This window comes from Rhincodon typus, chromosome 26 (genome assembly GCF_021869965.1).
Source record: "Rhincodon typus isolate 14 chromosome 26, sRhiTyp1.1, whole genome shotgun sequence".
NCBI classification, from domain to species: Eukaryota; Metazoa; Chordata; class Chondrichthyes; order Orectolobiformes; family Rhincodontidae; genus Rhincodon; species Rhincodon typus.
The window spans coordinates 40,622,289-40,642,295 of NC_063357.1; the positions used below are offsets into that span (position 1 = coordinate 40,622,289).

General features: G+C 40.1%; 1 protein-coding gene across 1 annotated transcript in view; it reads right to left on the minus strand.

Moving 5' to 3' along the window:
* Nucleotides 1–20,007, minus strand: part of LOC109922619 (ring finger and FYVE-like domain containing E3 ubiquitin protein ligase) — an 84,608-nt gene that overhangs the window by 43,559 nt on the left and 21,042 nt on the right. The window contains exon 2 of the mRNA XM_048612395.1: nucleotides 3,948–4,135. Within this exon, the coding sequence (XP_048468352.1) occupies nucleotides 3,948–4,124 (177 nt within the window). The 5' untranslated portion in view covers nucleotides 4,125–4,135. The remainder of the gene's footprint in view (nucleotides 1–3,947; nucleotides 4,136–20,007) is intronic.

Below are 20,007 nucleotides of genomic sequence, written 5' to 3' on the forward strand. Positions count from 1 at the left end.
TGGAGGGATTTCGAAGCTGGTGAAGTCAATGTTGAGGCCACTGGGCTGTAAGCTCCCAAGGCGAAATATCATGTTGTTCCTCCAGTTTACTTTTAGCCTCACTCTGACAATGGAGGGTGCCAAGGATGGGCAGGTCATCAGCGGAGTGGGAGGGGGAATTAAAATGGATGGCAACCGGAAGGTCTGGTTGGTTGATGTGTGCAGAGCACAGGTGCTCCGCAAACCAGTCGCCGAGTCTGCGTTTGGTCTCCCCAATATACAGGGGACCACATTGGGAGCAAAGAATGCAACAGATCAGGTTGGATGAAGCGCAGGCGAGTCTTTGCGAGATCTGGAAGGATTGTTTGGGGCCTTGGTTGGAAGTGAGAGGGGAGGTATCGGGGCAGATGTTGCACCTCTTGGGGCTGCAGGGAAAAGTACTAGGTGTGGTGGAGAAATTGGTGGGGAGAGTAGAGCTGACAAGGGAGTTGCGGAATGAATGGTCCCTGTGGAAAGTTGACAGGGGTGGGGAGGGAAATATCTTTTGTGGTGGGGTCCGATTGGAGATGGCTGAAATGTCGGATGATGATACATTGGATTTGGAGGTTAGTGAGGCGGTATTTGAGGATTAAGGGGACTCTATCCTTATTGTTGTTGAGGGGAGGGGCTTAAAGGCAGCAGTGAGGGGGGTGGAGGAGATGTGGTTGAGGGCATCCTTAATTACAGAGGAGGGGAAATTACAGTCCCTAAAGTATGCGTCAGCGATGTAGAGGTCAGTATGTCATACTACCACTGTACACCCCTTGTCAGCAGGTTTAATAGTGAGGTTGGGGTTGGAATGAAGGGAGCAGAGGGCTGCGCATTCCAGTGGGGACAGGTTGGAATAAGTGAGAGGGGTGGAGAGATCCAAACGATTAATGTCGCATCGGCAGTTTGAGATGAAGAGGTCGAGGGAGGGTAGGAGGCCGGGAGGGGGTGTCCAGGAGGATGGAGTTTGCTGGAGGTGGGAGAAGGGGTCATTAGAGGGTGGGTTGGATTCCCGCTGAAAGAAATAGCGTGGAGGTGGAGGCGGAGGCGGAGGCGGCAGAAAAAGAGCTTGACAATCATGACTGTGCAGAATCTGTTCATGTGTGGGCGCAGGGGAATGAAGGTGAGCCCTTTGTTGAGGACTGACTGTTCAGCCTCTGAGGGGGAGGTCCAGGGGATTGGTGAATATCCAGCAAGGCTGGAGGCTGGGGCTGGGTGTAAACCTGGGGCCAGGAGTCGGGGTGGAGATGGAGATTTCATCAGGAGTGGGTGTGCGCAGAAGCAGAAGTAACACAATCGTCACTGACGTCAGTAGTCACGTGGTCTTCGACGACGGCAGAAACAGCAATCACGTGGTTGTTGACGTCAGGGAAAGCGGCAGTCACATGGTGTTGGAGACATGCATATTAGCATGGATAGATGACTGGCTAACTAATAAAAAGGTAGGGAGTTGGGATAAGGGGGAATTTTCAGGATGGCAACCCGTAACTATTGGGGTGCCACAGGGATCACAACTGCTTGTGCCACAATTTTTTAAAATATATGTTAATGACTTGGATGAGGAAAGTAAATTCACTGTAGCCAAGTCTGCAAATGCAAATAGGTGGGAAGGCAAGTGGTAAGGATGATAGAGTCTGCAAAGGGTTATAGGTAGATTAAGAAAGTGGGTAAAGCCTGGCAGATGGACTATAACATGGGAAAATGTGAAATTATGCACTTTGGCAGCAAGAACAGAACAGGTGAATAAGATTTAAATGGAGAAAGGCTGCAGAAAGCTGCAGGAAGGCAAATGGAATCTTAGCCTTTATTTCAAAGGGAATGGCATACAAAAATGAGGAGGTCTTGCTAAAACTATACAAGGCACTAGTCAGACTACACTTGGAATACTGTGAACAGTTTTGGTCCCTTCGCTAAGGAAATTATACTGGCATTGGAGACAGTCCAGGGAAGATTCACTGGATTGGTCCCAGGTATGGAGGACTTTCTTATGAGGACAGGCTAACTAATTTGGGCATGTACTCTTTGGAGTTTAGAAGAATGACAGGCAATATGATTCTTAGGGAATCTGACAAGGTAGATAAGGAAAAGCTGTTTCTTTTGTGGGAGAGTGCAGGATCAGAATAAGGCACCACTCATTTAGGGCACAAGTAAGGATTTCTTCTCTGATGGTACTGAATCTGTGGAATTCTTTACTGCAGGGGTTGTAGAGGTTGGATCATAAATGTGTTCAAGGCTGAGACAGACAGTTTTAATCAGTAAGGGAATGAAGGGTTATTGAGAAAAAGACATGAAAGTGGAATCTAGGATTATCAGATCACTGATCTCGTTGAATGACAGAAGAGACTCGATGGGCTGAATGGCCTACCTTTGCTCCTACTTCTTATGCTCATTTACCTTTACTAACTCAGTTATTTCCCATCAAGAGTGGAAGATGAAATAAGGCACATAAAAAACAACACGCTCTGACATAGAATAAGTGTTCTGTGTTGTCAAACAAGAGAATTCCAGAAGTGTAGGCACAAGTACAAACTAAAAGCTGCAGTATGCTGAACTAAATGCATTGCTTTTCTTCAAAATGTGGTAATTTTTTTGAATATCTGCTACATTATAAATATTATTTTGTATATTAAATTGGAATTTACAAATTTCAAATTCAAATTTTATTTAATTGGTTTGTCTCGGTCTCATCTCTCAGTCACTTATTATTTACAGACAGCTTCCCCTGATGCACCCTATGCCTTAGAAAGTGAGAAATGGATATTGCAAACAATGACAAGAAAGCGAGAGATTGATAGATTCTTGGTAACTCAGGAAATCAATATAGGGATAGGGCGGGAAAATGAATCTGAATTTGAAGATCAGCCAAAATCTTAATGATGGTCAAGGGAGTGTATTGTGAACTATTGCTCCTATTTCACATTTTGAAATAGGAGAACTATACAGAAAGGCGGAGGACATACTGCAGAGGAAGTTGGCGCAAAACACAGGGCACAGGAGACACAAAAATGTTAAATAGACTAATTGAAATCACAAAAAATTATTTTATTGACATATTAGAGATAGGTAGGAGACAAAGAATGAAAAAAATTCAGATCACAAGAAGCAGCAAATATATTCAGCGGAAATAGAAGCTTTTTATTATTAATATTGTCACTGAATCAGAAATTATACACCTAGGGAACACAAATCATGCAGCTACTGATTTTAAAAAGCTTCATGTTGCTGAATGTTACAGACCTGAAACTTAAAACTGACCAGTTAGTTCCAATGTGCAAGTTTTCCTGGTCAAGCAACAATTAAAGCCTTATTGATCTAAATGTTAACTAAGCAATTAGCTTTATGGAAACACAAGTCTTAACAGACAGAGATTTAGGAGCACGTACTCTATTTTATATGGAGATAGCAATTTACATGATCTACCATGAAATATTCCTATTTGAAAAGTCACCTTTCTGAAGAATTTGATTTTTGCCCCAAATTCCATTCACAATAACAAGTCACAGCCAGAAAGGAGCGTTATCAACCAACTGAATCTTTAATATTATTAAAGAGAAAAAAAGAACCAGCTTCTAATGCACTTCAAGGGTCTATTCCCAACAATAAAACCATGTGCTATGAGTAGAGCTCAAATTTGACAGATTAATACGGAGATTCACGCTAAGTTCCAGTCCTTTTAAAACAGGATATCCTTTAACAAAATGACTGCGCAAGAAATGAACAAGTCACCAAAATACAGTTAGCAAGTATTAAGAGAATATAATTAGCTACTGCCTCAGCAAAGTTTTTTGAACGCAGATTAAAATCAAAGTTCACACCACACTATATTATTAACTTTGAGGGATTTTTATATCCAAGTTGCAACTTTCATTGAAAATGAATCTTTACTTCTGCGTAAGAGGAGATCAATTTAATTCTAACCTCTAACTCACACTTGTACCAACCTTTCTCAGTGGATTTTCAAATCGGGAACCGCAAGCTCTGCATGTGTCCCCTAATCCAGATGGAGATGACTGAGAGTTGTAGCCTGCATTAGTGTATGCCTGCCTTCTAGGATTATGTTCAGGTTCATCCATGGTCTGGTTGTCCACACAGAACCAGTTGCAGCATGAGGCCCACATTGCAAAGCCGTCTGGGAAAACACAACAGTTCATTTATAACTTCCAGAAGACTATTGCATGGCAATATTTGCAGTTTTAATATATTCAACTTCATACAATTTATCACCTCTTCTTCATTCATTTATTTATTCTACGTGGGCATCTCTGATAAGGACAGCATTTGTTACCCATCCTAACTGCTCTTGGGAAGGTGATGGTTAGCTGCCTTCTTGAACATTAAAACTGTATCATGAAGGTATTCCCAAATTGTTAGCACTTCGACTCAGCAACAAAGAAGGAATAGCTGATACACTTCCAAGTCAGGATGTGTACAGTTTGGAGTGGAAAATGGATTTGGTGGAATTCCCATGTGCCTTCTACCCTCCTTCGAGGTAATGAGGTCCCAGGACTTGGGAAGAACTGTCAAAGAAGCCTTGACAAGTGGGTGCACAGCATCTTGAAAATGATACATAAATGTGGCCAATGTATGGCTGCAGTGAAAGGAGTAAACATTGATCGAACAGGCAAACTGTTTTAGATGGTATTGGGCTTCTTCAGTATTGCTGGGCTCAAATCATCCAGGTTAAGAGCCAAGTACTCTAATATTCTCCTGACTTATGCCATGTAAACAATGTGCAGGTTTAGGTGATCAGATGGTGAATTACTTACTGCAGGATTCCCAGCCTCAGACCAGCACTTGTTGCCAATGTATTTACATAGCTGACGCACAATGGTGACATTTGGGATGTTGATAGTGAGGTTAAAATGATCATATCTGGGAATGTCACAGGGAGGTGATCTGACTTCCCTCTTGTTGGAAATGGTCACTGCCCGTCACTTATGTTGCACAAATTACTTGCCACATATCAGCCAAGTTTGCACGTTGTCTAGGTCTTGCTGCACATGGGTATGGGCAGCTCCACTATTCGTGCAGGAAACTAATTATTCGGTAATCAACAAATATTCTCATTTCTGACATGATGGAGGAAAGGTCATTGCTAAAGCAGCTGAAGATGTTTGGACCTAGGATACCACCCTGAGGAATTCCTGCAAAAACAGACCAGGACGAGATGATTTACCTGTAGCAGCAAGTGTCTTTTTGCTGGTCTGAGTCCAACTAGTGGAGAGTTTACCCTCTTAATTCCCATTGACCTCAATTTTATTGGGACTCTTTATGCCGCAGTCAATGAAATGCTACCTTGATGTCAAGGTCAATCACCGTCAAATCACCACTGGAGTTCAGTTCTTTTGTCCCTGATTAGTCAAGACTATAATGAGATCTGGGGCAGATTGGTGCCAGTCAAGCATCAGTGAACATGCCAATAGCACAGTGATCATGCCACAGCATGAAATGTGGAAAGACAAGATTTGTCTTCAAAAGGACTGTGCAGCAATCACTGCCAATATTATTACATCCAGATGCAGGTTAGAGAAGATCAGGTCAATAAAGTCTCTCTCATGTTGATTCTCTTACCATCGCCACAAATATGGTTTGACTGCTCTTCAGGACTTCATGAACTTGGTTAGTAGCGGGTGCCAAATGTTAACAATGGGGACAACTTTACAGAGTTGACTGGGCTTGGTGAGCCTTTGTCAAAAGTTAGTTTCCGATACCCAATTCAATACCAAATGGTGTGGTTTTATCCATTTTACACATTTTTGGGAATGGTTGTAAACTTGTAAATAACTGAAACAATTGAAATTCGAGCATTAATCAGAATGAGGTCAAACTGAAAAGTCTGATTTTCGTCCTCCAAAAATCACTTTTAGTTTCAGAAATCAATAGCGCAAAATGTTGAAGGAACACAGGATAATATCGCTTTTCCCAACACTAGTCCAGAATGCTTTAAATTAAGAACATGTTGTTGTATAATATGAAAATATTAAGGAATTAAGATTACTCAGGACAGCGGACTCTAACATACTTCCATCTGAAATAATGTGGTATAAATCCCTGCCTAACACCAAAACTGAATTCTCAGAAAAGGGAGAAATAATAATAATGACTAATGCGATCACAAGTTATGCAGGCTTCCTTCAATCTACTGCACTGATCCTTCTGGGACACCATGAGTCACTAATTTTCAATTCAAACAAATATTATTTGTCCTGTTTTCTGTCTGCTAACTTAAACTCAGCCCTAAATAGGCAATAATCGTTAAATTTTAGGCATCAGTCTGTTAAATGGACCCTTATTAAATGCGTTCCAGAAGTGTAAATAATTTATAACAGTGGACTTTCTCCTGCCTACAACTATAAACACAAAAACTTCAGTTAGATTAGTTAGTCGTGCTCTGACCTTTACAAATCAATGTCAGTCCTCTCCAATCGGATCAAATTTCTGTAAGTGCCTAGGTCACTTTGACCTTGATTACATATGCTAATAACATCTCTAAAGAGATGTCAGACTAATCAGTCTAAGAGGTAAAGCAGAAATTTTTAAATAATAATAGGGTTAGGTTAGCCATTTTCCAGAAAAAAAAAGAACAAGCGCAATCTTGGGTGGGATGCTCTTCAGAGGGCCGGTCCAGACTCGATGAGCTAAATGGCCTCTACCTGGACTGTAGGGATTTTATTCTATGATTCTGGGAGTCAGAACAATGGAACATTTTCACTCTCGTTTGTAGCTTCTCCTATTAGACCTGTTGTCATAGTATGTCACGCTTGTCAGTCTGATGCAATCTTCACATGTAATATAACTTGACTGTAATCACGATTACGTTCATCATTCAGCTGTGCCGAGTTCAAACCCTCTTTCTGCCCTCAAGAAGAGATCACTATAGTTGCTCAGTTTCCATCAAATCAAACAGCCAAAATTCTGAATTTTCTTCTGCAGAGGTCACTTTAGAGTTATTTTCACTCTTGCAATTTCAAGCACCTCTTCATTATCTTATGATCTTATATTTAAAATTCTATATTTGTCTTAGAATCCACATTTCAAAGGGCCTTATTTTCCTTCACAGGTCGTTACTGTTCAGGTTTCTGAGACGTATAGAACAGCAAATAGAATGTAACATCTTAAAGATTTTTTTTTCCCTTATTACAAGCTCAAACTTGCTCGTTGTCAATATATTTTATATTTTCACGAATGCTCAAAGAAATATTAATAGATCTTTTGGTTATGATTCGAGGTATCACTATGCAGGGAATAATTCGAATTGCAGAAGTGGGGTCCTTAAAACGATACATCCTGAAATAATTCTGAGGACTAACATGATGTCCTCTGCTCAGTATATTAATCATGGATTTCTGTAACTGTGCAATACTGAATTCTACTTGGATCCCAAGTTTGTGGAAAGGCTTGGCTAAAATGTTATCTTGATTCACTAAGTAATGAGGAATGATACAAGGACGGAAGTCATAGAGATGAGGAATATAAAAGTATTATTTGCTTTAGATTTTGTGATAACATTGAGGTCACTAAAGAAAGAACTGCAAACACTTGCAAAATAATTGGAGTAACTGATTTTCTAAAAGCTAATATAAAAACATAAGATAGGAGCAGTAGGTCAGTCACTTGGTCGATCAAGCCTACTCTGCCATTCAATAAGACTACAGTTGATCGAACCACTTTCCAGTCTGTCTTAAGTGGGAGAACACTTATTTTCGACTGTGCCCCCTGCCCCCTGTTCTGGATTCCCCCTCAAGAAGAAACATCCTCTTAGCTTGACAGGGTAGATGCTATCTTGGAATGTTATATGCCTCTCAGTAAGTTCACTTTCTGTATTTCTAAACTTCAATGTGTACAGGCCCAATCTCCTCATAACAGTGTGTATCCCAGCAAACAACCTCTTCTGAACTGCCACATATGCAAGTATACCCACCTTAAATAAGGACGACGTGTGTAATCAAGTGAGATAACGATGTTGAACAAAGCTATGAAAACGGCACAAATTAAACTTAATTGCCTTACCATGTACCACATCATTTTTGGAAAGACAGTGAAACTGCAAATTACCCAGTCAGAATACTGTTGCAGTTCCTTAACAAGACTTAATGTTTTTCAGTGTAGGTTACTTGCTCATTCTACTTGTCAAAAACTAAAAAATCCTGCTAAAAATGCTGACATTTGAGAGTCTAATGGAAGAGATTAACAAATGTGAAATATGCTCAAAAGTAACGAAGGATGCTGTCACATTTGGCGTTTAACAAGGCAGTTGCCATGGATCTGAATGGTATTTAATAAGGTTGCATTCTACATTGTTTAGATCTGGTGAGCATATTTAGTCTCCCGACAATGATAGTTATTAAGGACAAAAGTATTATACGGTAAAGTAATGTAATGTCCTGAACAGCAGTCATTTTGGACTCAAAATATTAATGGTTTCCTCCTCCACAAAAGCTGCCAAACCCATCGAGTTTGTCTAACATTTTATGCTCTTTTTTCAGATTTCCAACATCTGCAGCACTTGCCTTTTATTACATGCAAATGTTAGAGAAAAGGGATAAAGTTGTGAATTTAGATTTATATTTAGACTTTGTCATGTGTACTCAAGTACAGGAGTGCAGTGAAAAACATTCAATGTGGCCACACGTGGTGCCATCTTAGGTACAAGTACCTAGGTACACAAACTTAAGAACAAGTTAGAAAGAAATAAGGAACAAAAGGTAAAAGTTAAACATTAAGTCCTTCTTAGTATTAAGTCAAAGGATAAAGAACTAAAGCTGGAAAGTTAAAGCATTGCAGTGTTTCTTAAGTGTTTAGCCATGCTGTGACTGCACTTCCTAAAAGGGCTCAATCTCCTCTGCTTTGGCACACTTTCCCCTGCTCGCGTCGTTTCTCCATATGTTGGGCTCACTCCTGGGACCTCAGATTGCCAAAGTCCCACGTCAGGCCTTGGTTTCACCTTCGGTATTTGTGCTGATCCTCAGTCTCGTCTTAGGTCTGCGCACCGGGCACTCAGTGTTCCAGGTCAGGCCCCCAGCTGCTGCCTCGCCCTGGACATCTGTCCAACCACCAAATTCAACAAGCCCAATACTGGCACTGCCACTCTCCAGAAGTGGAGTTAGAATAAGAAAAAACCGGGATGTGAATTAAGTTTCTAACAGCTAATTTGGGGTGGGAGGGATTTGCCAATAAGGAGTTAAGAGACATTGCTCAAAATGTGATTATAGTTACAATATTGCAGCTCAAAGTCTGTTAAGCAATGGAACAGAAATATACTTTCAGTGATGAACCTCTACAAAAAAATAAGCACCTAATGAAAGTAAATAAAGTGCATTGGTCATCAAATGCCCATTTGCTTTCTGGAGCAGGTCTTGAAGAACTGAATATAGCATCTAGAGTTAACGTGAGTGATTACAACACAGATCAGATGTCACACTCAGTGAACACAGTGCTGCATCCAAAGGCAAGTTCCCAAGTTGAGTAATTATATTTCGGATGGGTCCAAGTAGAAGGAAGTGATAATGCTGAGCCATGTCGGACAAGCTTCTGGTAAGTTTAATTATTGACTAAATGCTCAAAAATGATGAGGTACATTGACTGGCAGAATTGAGAGAAAGACTGAAAAGTACAAAAGGGCAATGCAAGTAGTGATTACAGTTGCAGGTCAGGAAGTGATTCAAGCATCAAAAAACTATAATACTTGAGAGGAAGATCCTCTGAAAGCACAAGTTGTTGCAGTGGTAATCTCAACAGTCATTAAAACAAAAACAAAAAGCCATCCCTTGAATGGATTAGACAATGAAGAAAAAGCCAAAAATAATCTCAGAACCAAATTGTAACCAGAAGTCTTCATAAGTATAGCACAAAGGGATTTTTTTTGATAAGGAAGAAAGGAAAGGCAAGACAAATGAAAAAGGTGCAACTTTTCTAAAGGGGGCTCTTGAACAGCAAGATTGGAAACGAGTGAACACTATTGAAGGCTATGAGGACGGGTTGAGAAAGTAAAACATGCAGGATCCTGGGATCCATGAATATGAAGACAGTACAAAAACAACTTGTGCAAATGCAGCATATAATAAGAAAGAAGTGTTGCTACAATTATAAAAAGGTGGTGAGACCACACCTGGAACACTGTGTCCAGTTTAGGTCTCCTTACTTCAGGAAGGATGTGGTGACATTGGAGGTAGTTCAGAGGCAGTTCATTAGATTGATTCCAGGGATGAAAGGGCTGTCATACAAGAAGCGGTTGAATAGCATGGGCTTGTACTCACTGGAGTTCAGAAGAATGAAGCAGCATCTGATTCAGGCATACAAGATGCTAAAGGGGATTGATAAGGCAGACGTTGAACAGATGCTCCCCCTTGTGGGACAGGCTAGAGCAAGATGTCATAGATATAGAGTGAGTGAAAGCAGGTTCAAAACTGAGATGAGGACAAGCTATTTTACTCAGAGGGTTGTAAATCTGTGTAACTCTCTGCCCCAGAATGCAGTGGAGGCAGAATTAACCAACCAATTCAAGACAGAAATAGGTATGTTTCTGACAAAAAATACAAAGATAAAGGGCTATTGGGAACAGGCAGGAAAGTGGAGTTAAAACCAGGATAAGATCAGCCATAATCATATTAAATGGCAAAACAAGCTCAAAGGGCCAAACTGCCTACTCTCCCTCCTAATTCCAACGTTCCTATGCTTCTGTCCAAAACATTGGTAAGGTCTCAACTGGAGTGTGATATCCAGAGTAAGATACGATACCTTTGGAAGGTTGGATGTAAAGTTGTTAAAGACAGTGCAGAGAAAATTCATGAGAACAATTTCAGGATGAGGATATTCAATTATGTGGATAGATTGAAGAAGATGGAGCTGTTCTCCTCAAAGAGATCAACAGGAAATTTGTTAGAGATATTCTACGTCACAAGTGCTCCGGAGAGGCAAGACAGGGAGAAACGGTCCCTGTTGATGGAAGAAGAGAGAACCTGTGGTCATGGATTTAAAGTGACTGGTAAAAAAACCTAGAGAAACATGAGGTACACCACTTATTAAAAAACTGCAGCAAGTGTTTATGATATTAAATTCTCTGTCAGAATGTGACGGAGAAAGATTCAATTGAGGCCTTTAAGAGATTTGGATAATTATCTTTTTTCTGTTCTTTCACAAATGCGGGCAGTGGCTAAGCCAGCATTTATTGCCATACCAAAAGTTTTGTTGAGATAGTGGTGGTGGTGAGCTGTCATGTAGAGCTACTGCTCCTATGTGGTGTAAGTACATGAAGAATTCAGTTGAGGAAGAAGTTCCAGGATTTGGTCCCAGTGACAGTGAAAGAATGATGACATAGCTCCATGTCAGGATGATGGTGCACGGCCTGTAGATGAGCTTGCAGGTGGAAGAATACCCTGTCCTTCTAAGTAATAAAGGTTGCAGGTTTGGAAGGCGCTGTATAACACCTCAGCCATCTGATGCAGTGCATCTTGTAGATGGTACAAACTGCTATGATGGTGGATTGGTAGAGGAGAAGGTGCATGTTGAATGAAGGTGGTGTGTGGAGTACCAATTAAATGGGCTGCTTGCTCCTGGGCATTGTCAAACTGGTGTATTTTTGGAGCTGTAAGTGGAAATATTCCATCACACTCCTGACTTGTGTCTTGTAAGTAGTGATCAAGCTTTGCACAGTCATGATGTGATGTACATATTGCAAAATTCCCAGCTTCTAATGTGCTCTTCAAACCATAATGTCAATATACCTGGCTTAGTTCAATTTCTGGTAAAAGGTAAGCTTTGGGATGTTGATGGTGGGTAATTCATCTATCATAATGCCATTCAATGTTAAGGACTAATGGATTGCATTCTCCCTTGTTAGGGATGGTCATCACCTGACGCTTGCTTGACATGAATGCTACATGCCAGTCATCAGCTCAAGCCTGAATAGGAAAAGGAGTCAGCCATTCAGCATGTTGAGCATGCCCAGTCATTGAACACTTCAATACCACTGGTAATAAAGAAAACTATCAATTAGTACCTTAAACCTACTCAAAAACTGAGCCTTCACAACCTTCGGTGGTAGAGAATTCCAAGTTCACAGCCCCGAGTAAAAAAAAAAACTCGTTATCTCAGAGATAACAAGGTGTAGAGCTGGATGAACACAGCATCAGAGGAGCAGGAAAGCTGACGTTTCGGGTCTGGACCCTTCTTCTGAAGGGTCTGAAATTTCTGAAGAATTTCTGAATAAGGGTCCAGACCCGAAACGTCAGCTTTCCTGCTCCTCTGATGCAGTTTGGCCTGCTGTGTTCATCCAGCTGTACACCTTGTTATCTCAGATTCTCTAGCGTTGGCAGTTCCTACTATCTCCTTATCTCAGACCCAAGTTGCATCTTCCTTATATTTAAGTTTTGCTCCCGGTTTTAGATTCACCAACCAGGGGACATGTCATTTCTACATCGACCCTCTTAAGTATTTTGTAAGTTTCAATGAGATCACCTCTCATTCTCCAAAACTCTAGAGAATTTTTTTTTCCTCCTTTCGGTCTCTCTTCATAGGACAATTCTGCCAACCCAGGAAGAAATCTCAATGAACCTTTGTTGCACTGCCTCTATGACAGGAGGCTCAGTTTTTGAGTAGGTTTAAGGTACTTATTGATAGTTTTCTTTATTACCAATGGTATCAAAGTGTTCAATGATGGGCATGCTCAACATGCTGAATGGCTGACTCCTTTTCCTATTCAGGCAATACAATATTCCACAAGCTCTTATACAACTGAAGCTAGACTTCACGATTCCTGTACTTCAAATTTCTTACAATAAAAGCTAACATTCCATTTGACTTCCTATTAATTTGCAGGTGCAGCAAGTTAACTTTCATTGCCTTATTGACAAAGACACCCAATTTTCTCTTGTATATCCACACTTTCCATTCTTCACATTGGAAAAATGAGGTTATCCATTTTGGTAAAACCACAAATTTCATCTGCCATGTTCTTACCCATTCTCTAAACCTGTCCAAATCTTCTTGTAGCTATTTCATGTCTTCCTCCCAAACTACATTCCCACTTAGCTTGTGTTATCTGCAAATTTGGAAATATTACATTTGGATCTCATATCTAAATCATTGACAGAGATTGTGAACAGCTGGGACATCAACTACTGATTTTATGTTACCCCACTAGTCAAAGCCTGCCAACCGAGAATGACCCAATTATTCCTACTATCTGCTTTCCTGCCTGTTAGCCAATCATTAATCCATACTAGCACATTACCTCTTTCATTAATCTTTATCTTTAATCTTTCTAACCAGGCTAGCCTTTTGGAAATCTAAGTATACTATATCCAATGACTCGTTTTTATCAAGTTAGTTAGTAAGATCTTCAAATAACTCAAACACGATTTCTCAAATGCATATCCAACTATGCCTTACAAATCATCAAGGTGGTGTCTTTTTATGCAATCCTTTACAATAGGTTCTAGCATTTTCCCCCTAAATGTAAGGCTAACAGGTCTGTAGTTCCTGGTTTTCTCTCTAGCTCCTTTCTTAAATAGTGGGATAACATTTGTACCTGCCAACCCACAGGAATCACTCCAGAATCCAGTTTTTAAAAGATAGTCACCAATGTATCGACTATCCCTGTAGCCACCTTTATCAATACTCTGGGACGAAGGCCATCAGGTCCTGGGGATTTATCAAATTGCAGCTCCATTAACTTCTCCAGTACAATCTTCCTACTAACGTTTATTTTCTTCAACTCCCATTTCTCCGTAGCGACTAGGATCTCTATTTCTGGAATGTTGTCCATATTTTACTGCATTTGGACATGGAAGGTTTCAGTGTCTGAGGAGTCAAGAATGGCAGTGAACAATCGTCAGCAAATGATTTATGATTCTTTATGAGCAAGGGAATAATTAATGGAGCACCTGAAGATGACTGGACCTCAGACACCATCCTGAAGTATGCCTGCAGCAATATCTTGGAGCTGAGATGAATGAGCCCTAACAATCAAAACAGACTGTTTTATGCTCAGTATGATTCCAAATGTGGAGAATTTTCCCCTTGATTCTTAGTGAATCTAATTTCACTAGGGCTTCTTGATGTCAAATGCATCCCTGATGTCAACAGCAGTCACCCTCACTTCCCTTAACTTCAGCTATTTTGTCAGTGTTTGGCCCAAGGACAGGTCAGGAGGAACACAAACTTAGGCACAATCAGCAAGTTACTGCCACATGACAGTACTGTTCACGATAACCTCCATCACTTTGTTGATGAGTGAAAGTAAACTAATGAGGCAGTATATGGTTGGGTTAGATTTGTCCTGCTTTTTGAGTACAGAACATACCTGAGCAGTTTTTTTTAAAAGCAGAGTCATACAACAGGAAAACAGATCCTTCAGTACAACCTACCTGTGCTGACCAGACATCCCAATCTGACCTAGTCTCACTTTCCAGCATTTGGCCCATATCCCTGGAAACCTTTTTAAATGTTGTAATTGTACCCATCTCACGACTTCCTCTGGCAGCTCATTCCATACATGCACCACCCTCTGCAAGAAAATGTACCCCTCAGGTCCTCTTTAAATCTTTCCCCTCTCACCCTAAATCTATGTCCTCTAGTTGTGGACTCCCCCAACCTAGGAAAAAGATCTTGGCTATTTACTCCGTCCATGCCCTTCGTGATTTTATAAACCTCTATAAAGGTCACCCCTTAACCTCCAATGCTCCAGGGAAAAAAAGCTGCAGTAGGGACAGGCTGAATAGGTTATCATGAAAGCAAAAATCAGTTGCACGCAGCTTGATCTGATAAACAGCAACATCTGAACAGCTATCTTACATCCAGTTTCTCTCAGAACAAAAGTAACTGCATGGCTAGTTTGGGCAACTGTACTAGAACAGCACAGCTAGGGTATGACTAATTCTAAAGCATACATCTTCAAAATATTGACATAATTTTGTCAGTGCCCACAGCCTTTACAGTATCTAGTGCCTTCAGCCATTTCCTGATATCATGTGGAGTGTACTTAATTGAATGAAGACTTGCATTTGTGTTGTTGGGGACCTCTGCAGGAGGAGACGACTGACTGTCCAGTCAGCACTTCTGGCTCTAGATACTTGCAAATGCTTTAGTTTTGTCTTTTGCACTAATGTGCTGGGCTCTTCCAACATTGAGGATGGAGATATTTGTGGAGCCTGCTTCCCCAGTGAGTTATTTAATTGTCCTTTACCATTTACAATTTTATTTGTCAGAAGTAGAAGTTAGACCTGATCCATTTCTATCACACATTGCTAACACTGCCTGTCATACAAATAGTCCTGTATTGTAGTTTGCTCGGGTTGACATCATTTTTAGTTTCGCCAGTGCAGCTCCTGGTATGCTCTCCACCATTCTTCACTGAACTTCGTTGATCCCTTGGCTTGCTGGTAATGGTGGAGTAGAAGGTATGCTAGGCCATGAAGATAGAGATTGCGGTTGAACACAATTCTTCTGAAGTCCACGTGGATACCCAGCCTGGAGTTGCTGGAATAATTCAAAATCTATACCATTTAACATGGCAGTAGTGCCACACAACATACCAGAGAGTATCCTCAACATGAAGGTAGGACTTCACCTACCCAAAGAGTGCAGTGGTCATTCCTACCAACACCATCACGAACAGATACATTTGCTACAGTTGGATTGGTGAGACAAGGTCAAATGTGTGTTATGGCCGATTAATTCTTGCACCAGCTGCCACAGCTGCAGTCTAGCATTGATGCTGTTTTGGAACTGGCCAGCTTGGTCCATAGTGAAGTTACCAAACCACTCAATGATGGGCATTGAAGTCTCCCAACCAGAGCACATTCCTTTTTTCCACCTAATGCCATGAGCCTTCATGTCAATGTTGAGAACTCCCACATCAGCTTTCTCCTGACAGTATACTAATGTGCTACAGCTTCTGGTGTCCCACTGACAGGACAGATCCAAGGATGGTGATCCAATGTCCAGAACAATGTCTAATTTTGCAAGAATGACTAAATTGGAGGGGGTTCAGAAAAGATTTACCAGGATGTTGCCAGGAATGAAGGGTTTGAGTCATAAGTACAGGCTGGATAGGGTGGGACGTTTTTCACTGGAGTATATGAGATTGAGGAGAGACTTCATAAAATCATAAGGGTATAGATAAGGTGAATAGCAAAAATGTCTTTTGCCTAGGGTGGGGTAGTTCAAAACTAGGGGGCGTATTTTTAAGATGAGAGGAGGAAGATTTAAAAGGAACTTGAGGGGCAATTTTTTTCCACACAGAAGGTGACTCATATGAATAATGAGCTGCCAGAGGAAGTGGTAGATGTAGGTACAGTTACAACATTTAAAAGACATTTGGATAGGTACATAAATAAGAAAGATTTAGAGGGATATGGGCCAAATGCAGGCAAATGGGACTAGTTTAGTCACGGTCTGTTTCCGTGCTGTATGACTCTATGACTATGACCATGACACCATTCTAAACTAATCCTATCTGCCCGCACATGGTCCGTATCCTTCTATGCCCTGCTTGTTCATGTGGCTGTCAAAGTGCCTCTTAACTTTGCTAGCATATCTGCTTCTACCACCTCCACTGGCAATGAGCTCCAGGCACCTAATGCCCTTTGTGTAAAGAACTTGCTTCAGACATCTCCTTTAAACTTTCCCCCTCACAACATAAACCTCTGCTTCCTAGTATTTAATATTTTCACCCTGGGGGAGAAAGAAACTCCAACTTTCCACGCTATCCATGCCTCTCATAATTTTATATACTTCTATCAGGTCACCCATCAGCCTCCAATGCTCTAGTTAAAATAATTCAAGTTTGTTCAACCTCCCCTCATAGATAACACATCAATCCAGACAATGTCCAGGTAAAGAACTTTTTTCACTCTCTCCAAAGCCTCCACATCCTTCCTATATCCTGGCGACGAGAACTGCACATAATACTCCAAATATGGACTAACTAAAGTTTTATACAGCTGCAACATGACTTGCCAACTTTTATACTCAATGTATCAAACAAAAGAAGGCAAACGTACCAAATGCTTTCTTCATCATCTTATCACTTGTGTTTCCACTTTCAAGGAGCTATGGCCTTGCACCCCAAGATCCTTTTGTATATCAGTGTGTCCTTGCCATTTACTGGATACTTTCCTTTTGTGTTTGACCTCCCAAAATTATTTACTTCATACTTGTCTGGATTAAACTCCATCTGCTATTTCTCCACCCAACCTTCCAAATGATCTATATCCTACTGAATATTTGAACAATCCTTCTCACTATCTACAACTCCAACATTTTTCATGTCATTTGCAAATTTATTCATCAGACAACCAACATTTTCATCCAAATCATGTGTATGTACTTCAAACACCACAGGAACAGCACTGATCCTTGCGGAACACCACCGGTCACAGACCTCAAGTCAGAAAAATATCCCTCTACAACTACACTTTGTCTTCAATGACCAAACCAATTCTGTATCCAATTTACTAACTCACCATGAATCCCATGTGACTTAATCTCGTGGACTATGAGGGACCTTGTCAAATGCTTTGGTAAAGTCCATGTAGACTACATCCACTGCCATACCCTCATTCATCTTCATCACTTCCTCAAAAAACAATCAAATTTGAGATAAGACCTCCTCCACACAAAGTGAGGTGAGTCTATTCCTTAATAAATCCCTTCTTTGCTAATAATTCCATTATTTTCCAAATGCAAGTGAAGTATGAAAGTATAAATTAATTAACATAAAAGCTTCATTTTTGCAAGGTGATGCTTTTCTGAAACTGCTTAAGAGGCAACAGTTGCAGAAGAAAAATAATGAATTTAAAACCAATATCTATGGGGTGAATAAATGTTTGTAGAGGGTGGGATTTTTCAGAGAGATAAGTTTTACTTAATACAAATAACTGATAAAAACTGCTGACCGGTACCAATGTTTTAATTGACACCATAAAGGAAAACTTTCAAGTTTCATTGTAAAGCAGGTTTTTTTTTTTAAAAAGGAGATACCTCTGCATAATTTAAGTAATATATGTCATTAACAAGATTACAGTGGAATCTCATATGTCAACAGGTGGGGAGGGGTAGCAGAGGATGGTCAGGCATCAAGAGCTTTTAAACATATTGGTTTAGATATTCAACAGTATGTCTGGAATAATTTAAAATTAGCTATCCAATTAAGAGACTGTCACTTTTATCCTATGACCAGGTTATCACAGAGGAAGTGTTATATTTAAAAAAAGAATTGTGAAACTTGACTCGTCAATTTAAATGGTTGGGCACTTAGACTAGATCAGCATTGCAGTAAAGTACAATGGTGAAATGAAAAGGGCAAATAAAGCATTGAGGAGTTAAATGTGGAGAAATGCATACTTTAGTTTCTATCCTTAGATGAGACACGCCATGAAACTAGCCATTTTTGACAATGCTGCAGAAGCTAATCTTTTTGATGGGTATTCTCATGCAGATGGCTTCATATCTTAAGGGTGAAAATGGAAATGGTTATTCTTTAACTTTGGAAGGTAAGAAAATGAAAAAGGGTTGTTAAAAATATTTTGGTTGCTGAAATACTAGCTCTTACAGAGGCACTAGATATGGGCTTCTATTTATCAATTATTCAGGGAGATTCTTGTTCACTGGGATTTCTGAAGACAATGTAACTATTAGGTATTATGGAAATAATTGTTCATTCTGGGATAATATACATTTATAATACGTGTGCAAGTAGAGATTACCGATTGATTGGCTTGAATGCTGGAAAGAAAGGATATTTGTAAAATTAAATGGGTTGATGCCAGTCATAAACTGTTTGTTTCACAAAAAGAAATGCATGTACAAACAAATAGGGAAATTAGTAATAAATTGGGAATAACTTGCAACATAATGTTTTGTACAAAATACAGAAATTTTTGTGTTTAACTGTACATAGATGTGGCATTAACTGGCGATTCATTTGTGCCCCGACATAAAGGGTTGGAAAGTCCATGCCTGTAAATAAATGTTTAAACACGTAAAGATTTGTTCCAGTTTTATCATTTGCTAAATGGCTTGAGTATAGCAGGATGGAAACCATCAGACCTTGCCTCTATGTTCGTTGGCACTATTTTATGTCTCAAACTGTTTTCTTGCTTATTTTAACTTTAGCAAATTCTCGTCCTAAATTTATTATTTTGTGATATTATGTTATCTTCTGCTTCAAAGCAGGGCCTAGGAACTGAGTGCATATTAGAGCCCAGGGCTCTAAAGGGACCCACTGTGCTTGGTTAGGGACAGCATCAGCCTGTGATTTCTGACCCTGCCTCTGTTTTAAGGACTAACACAAACTCTGCTATTTATTTGTAACATTCCTCACATGTCTTTGAAGAGCCATCGTTGACTACTCTTCCTCTTTTAATATATTTGTAAGCAACATGTTAATCTTGACAACACAAGTATCTTGTCATATACGTTTCTTTACAGTTCTCACTAAACATTTTAGTCTCCCTTCAATGCTCTCTATACATTAAAAACTTCAAATTACTGCAGATGCTAGAATCTGAACTGAAAATAACAAATGCTGGAGATCACATCAGGTCTGAAGCTCTGATGAAGAGTCGCCTGGACTCAAAACGTTAGCTTACTCTCTCTCTCTCTAAGGATGCTGTCTGACCCGCTGTGATCTCCAGCATTTGTTGTTTTCTGTCATTCAGCACCTGCTATCTGCTTGAACAAAAGGCCTCTCCAGAGTCAAAGCATCTCTGGAGCACTTTTTAACAAGAAACAACCTCGCAATTAACTTTCAGGCTTGGTTTCAAAAACAAATAACAGCTGGTTCATTCCTTTTTAAACCACAAGCTGCTGCTCCAAAAGTCTGAAGTCCAAAGGTCACTTTCCGCTCTCTGTTTTTGGTTCACAGCTCTCAACCAAAAGTGATAAAAATAAAATTATGAAGAATCAAACATTCTTACCATACCAAAACACAGATACTTACAATTTAATATTTTATTCAGCTCAAAGAAGTATATCCAGACCAACATCAGTTGTGATGTA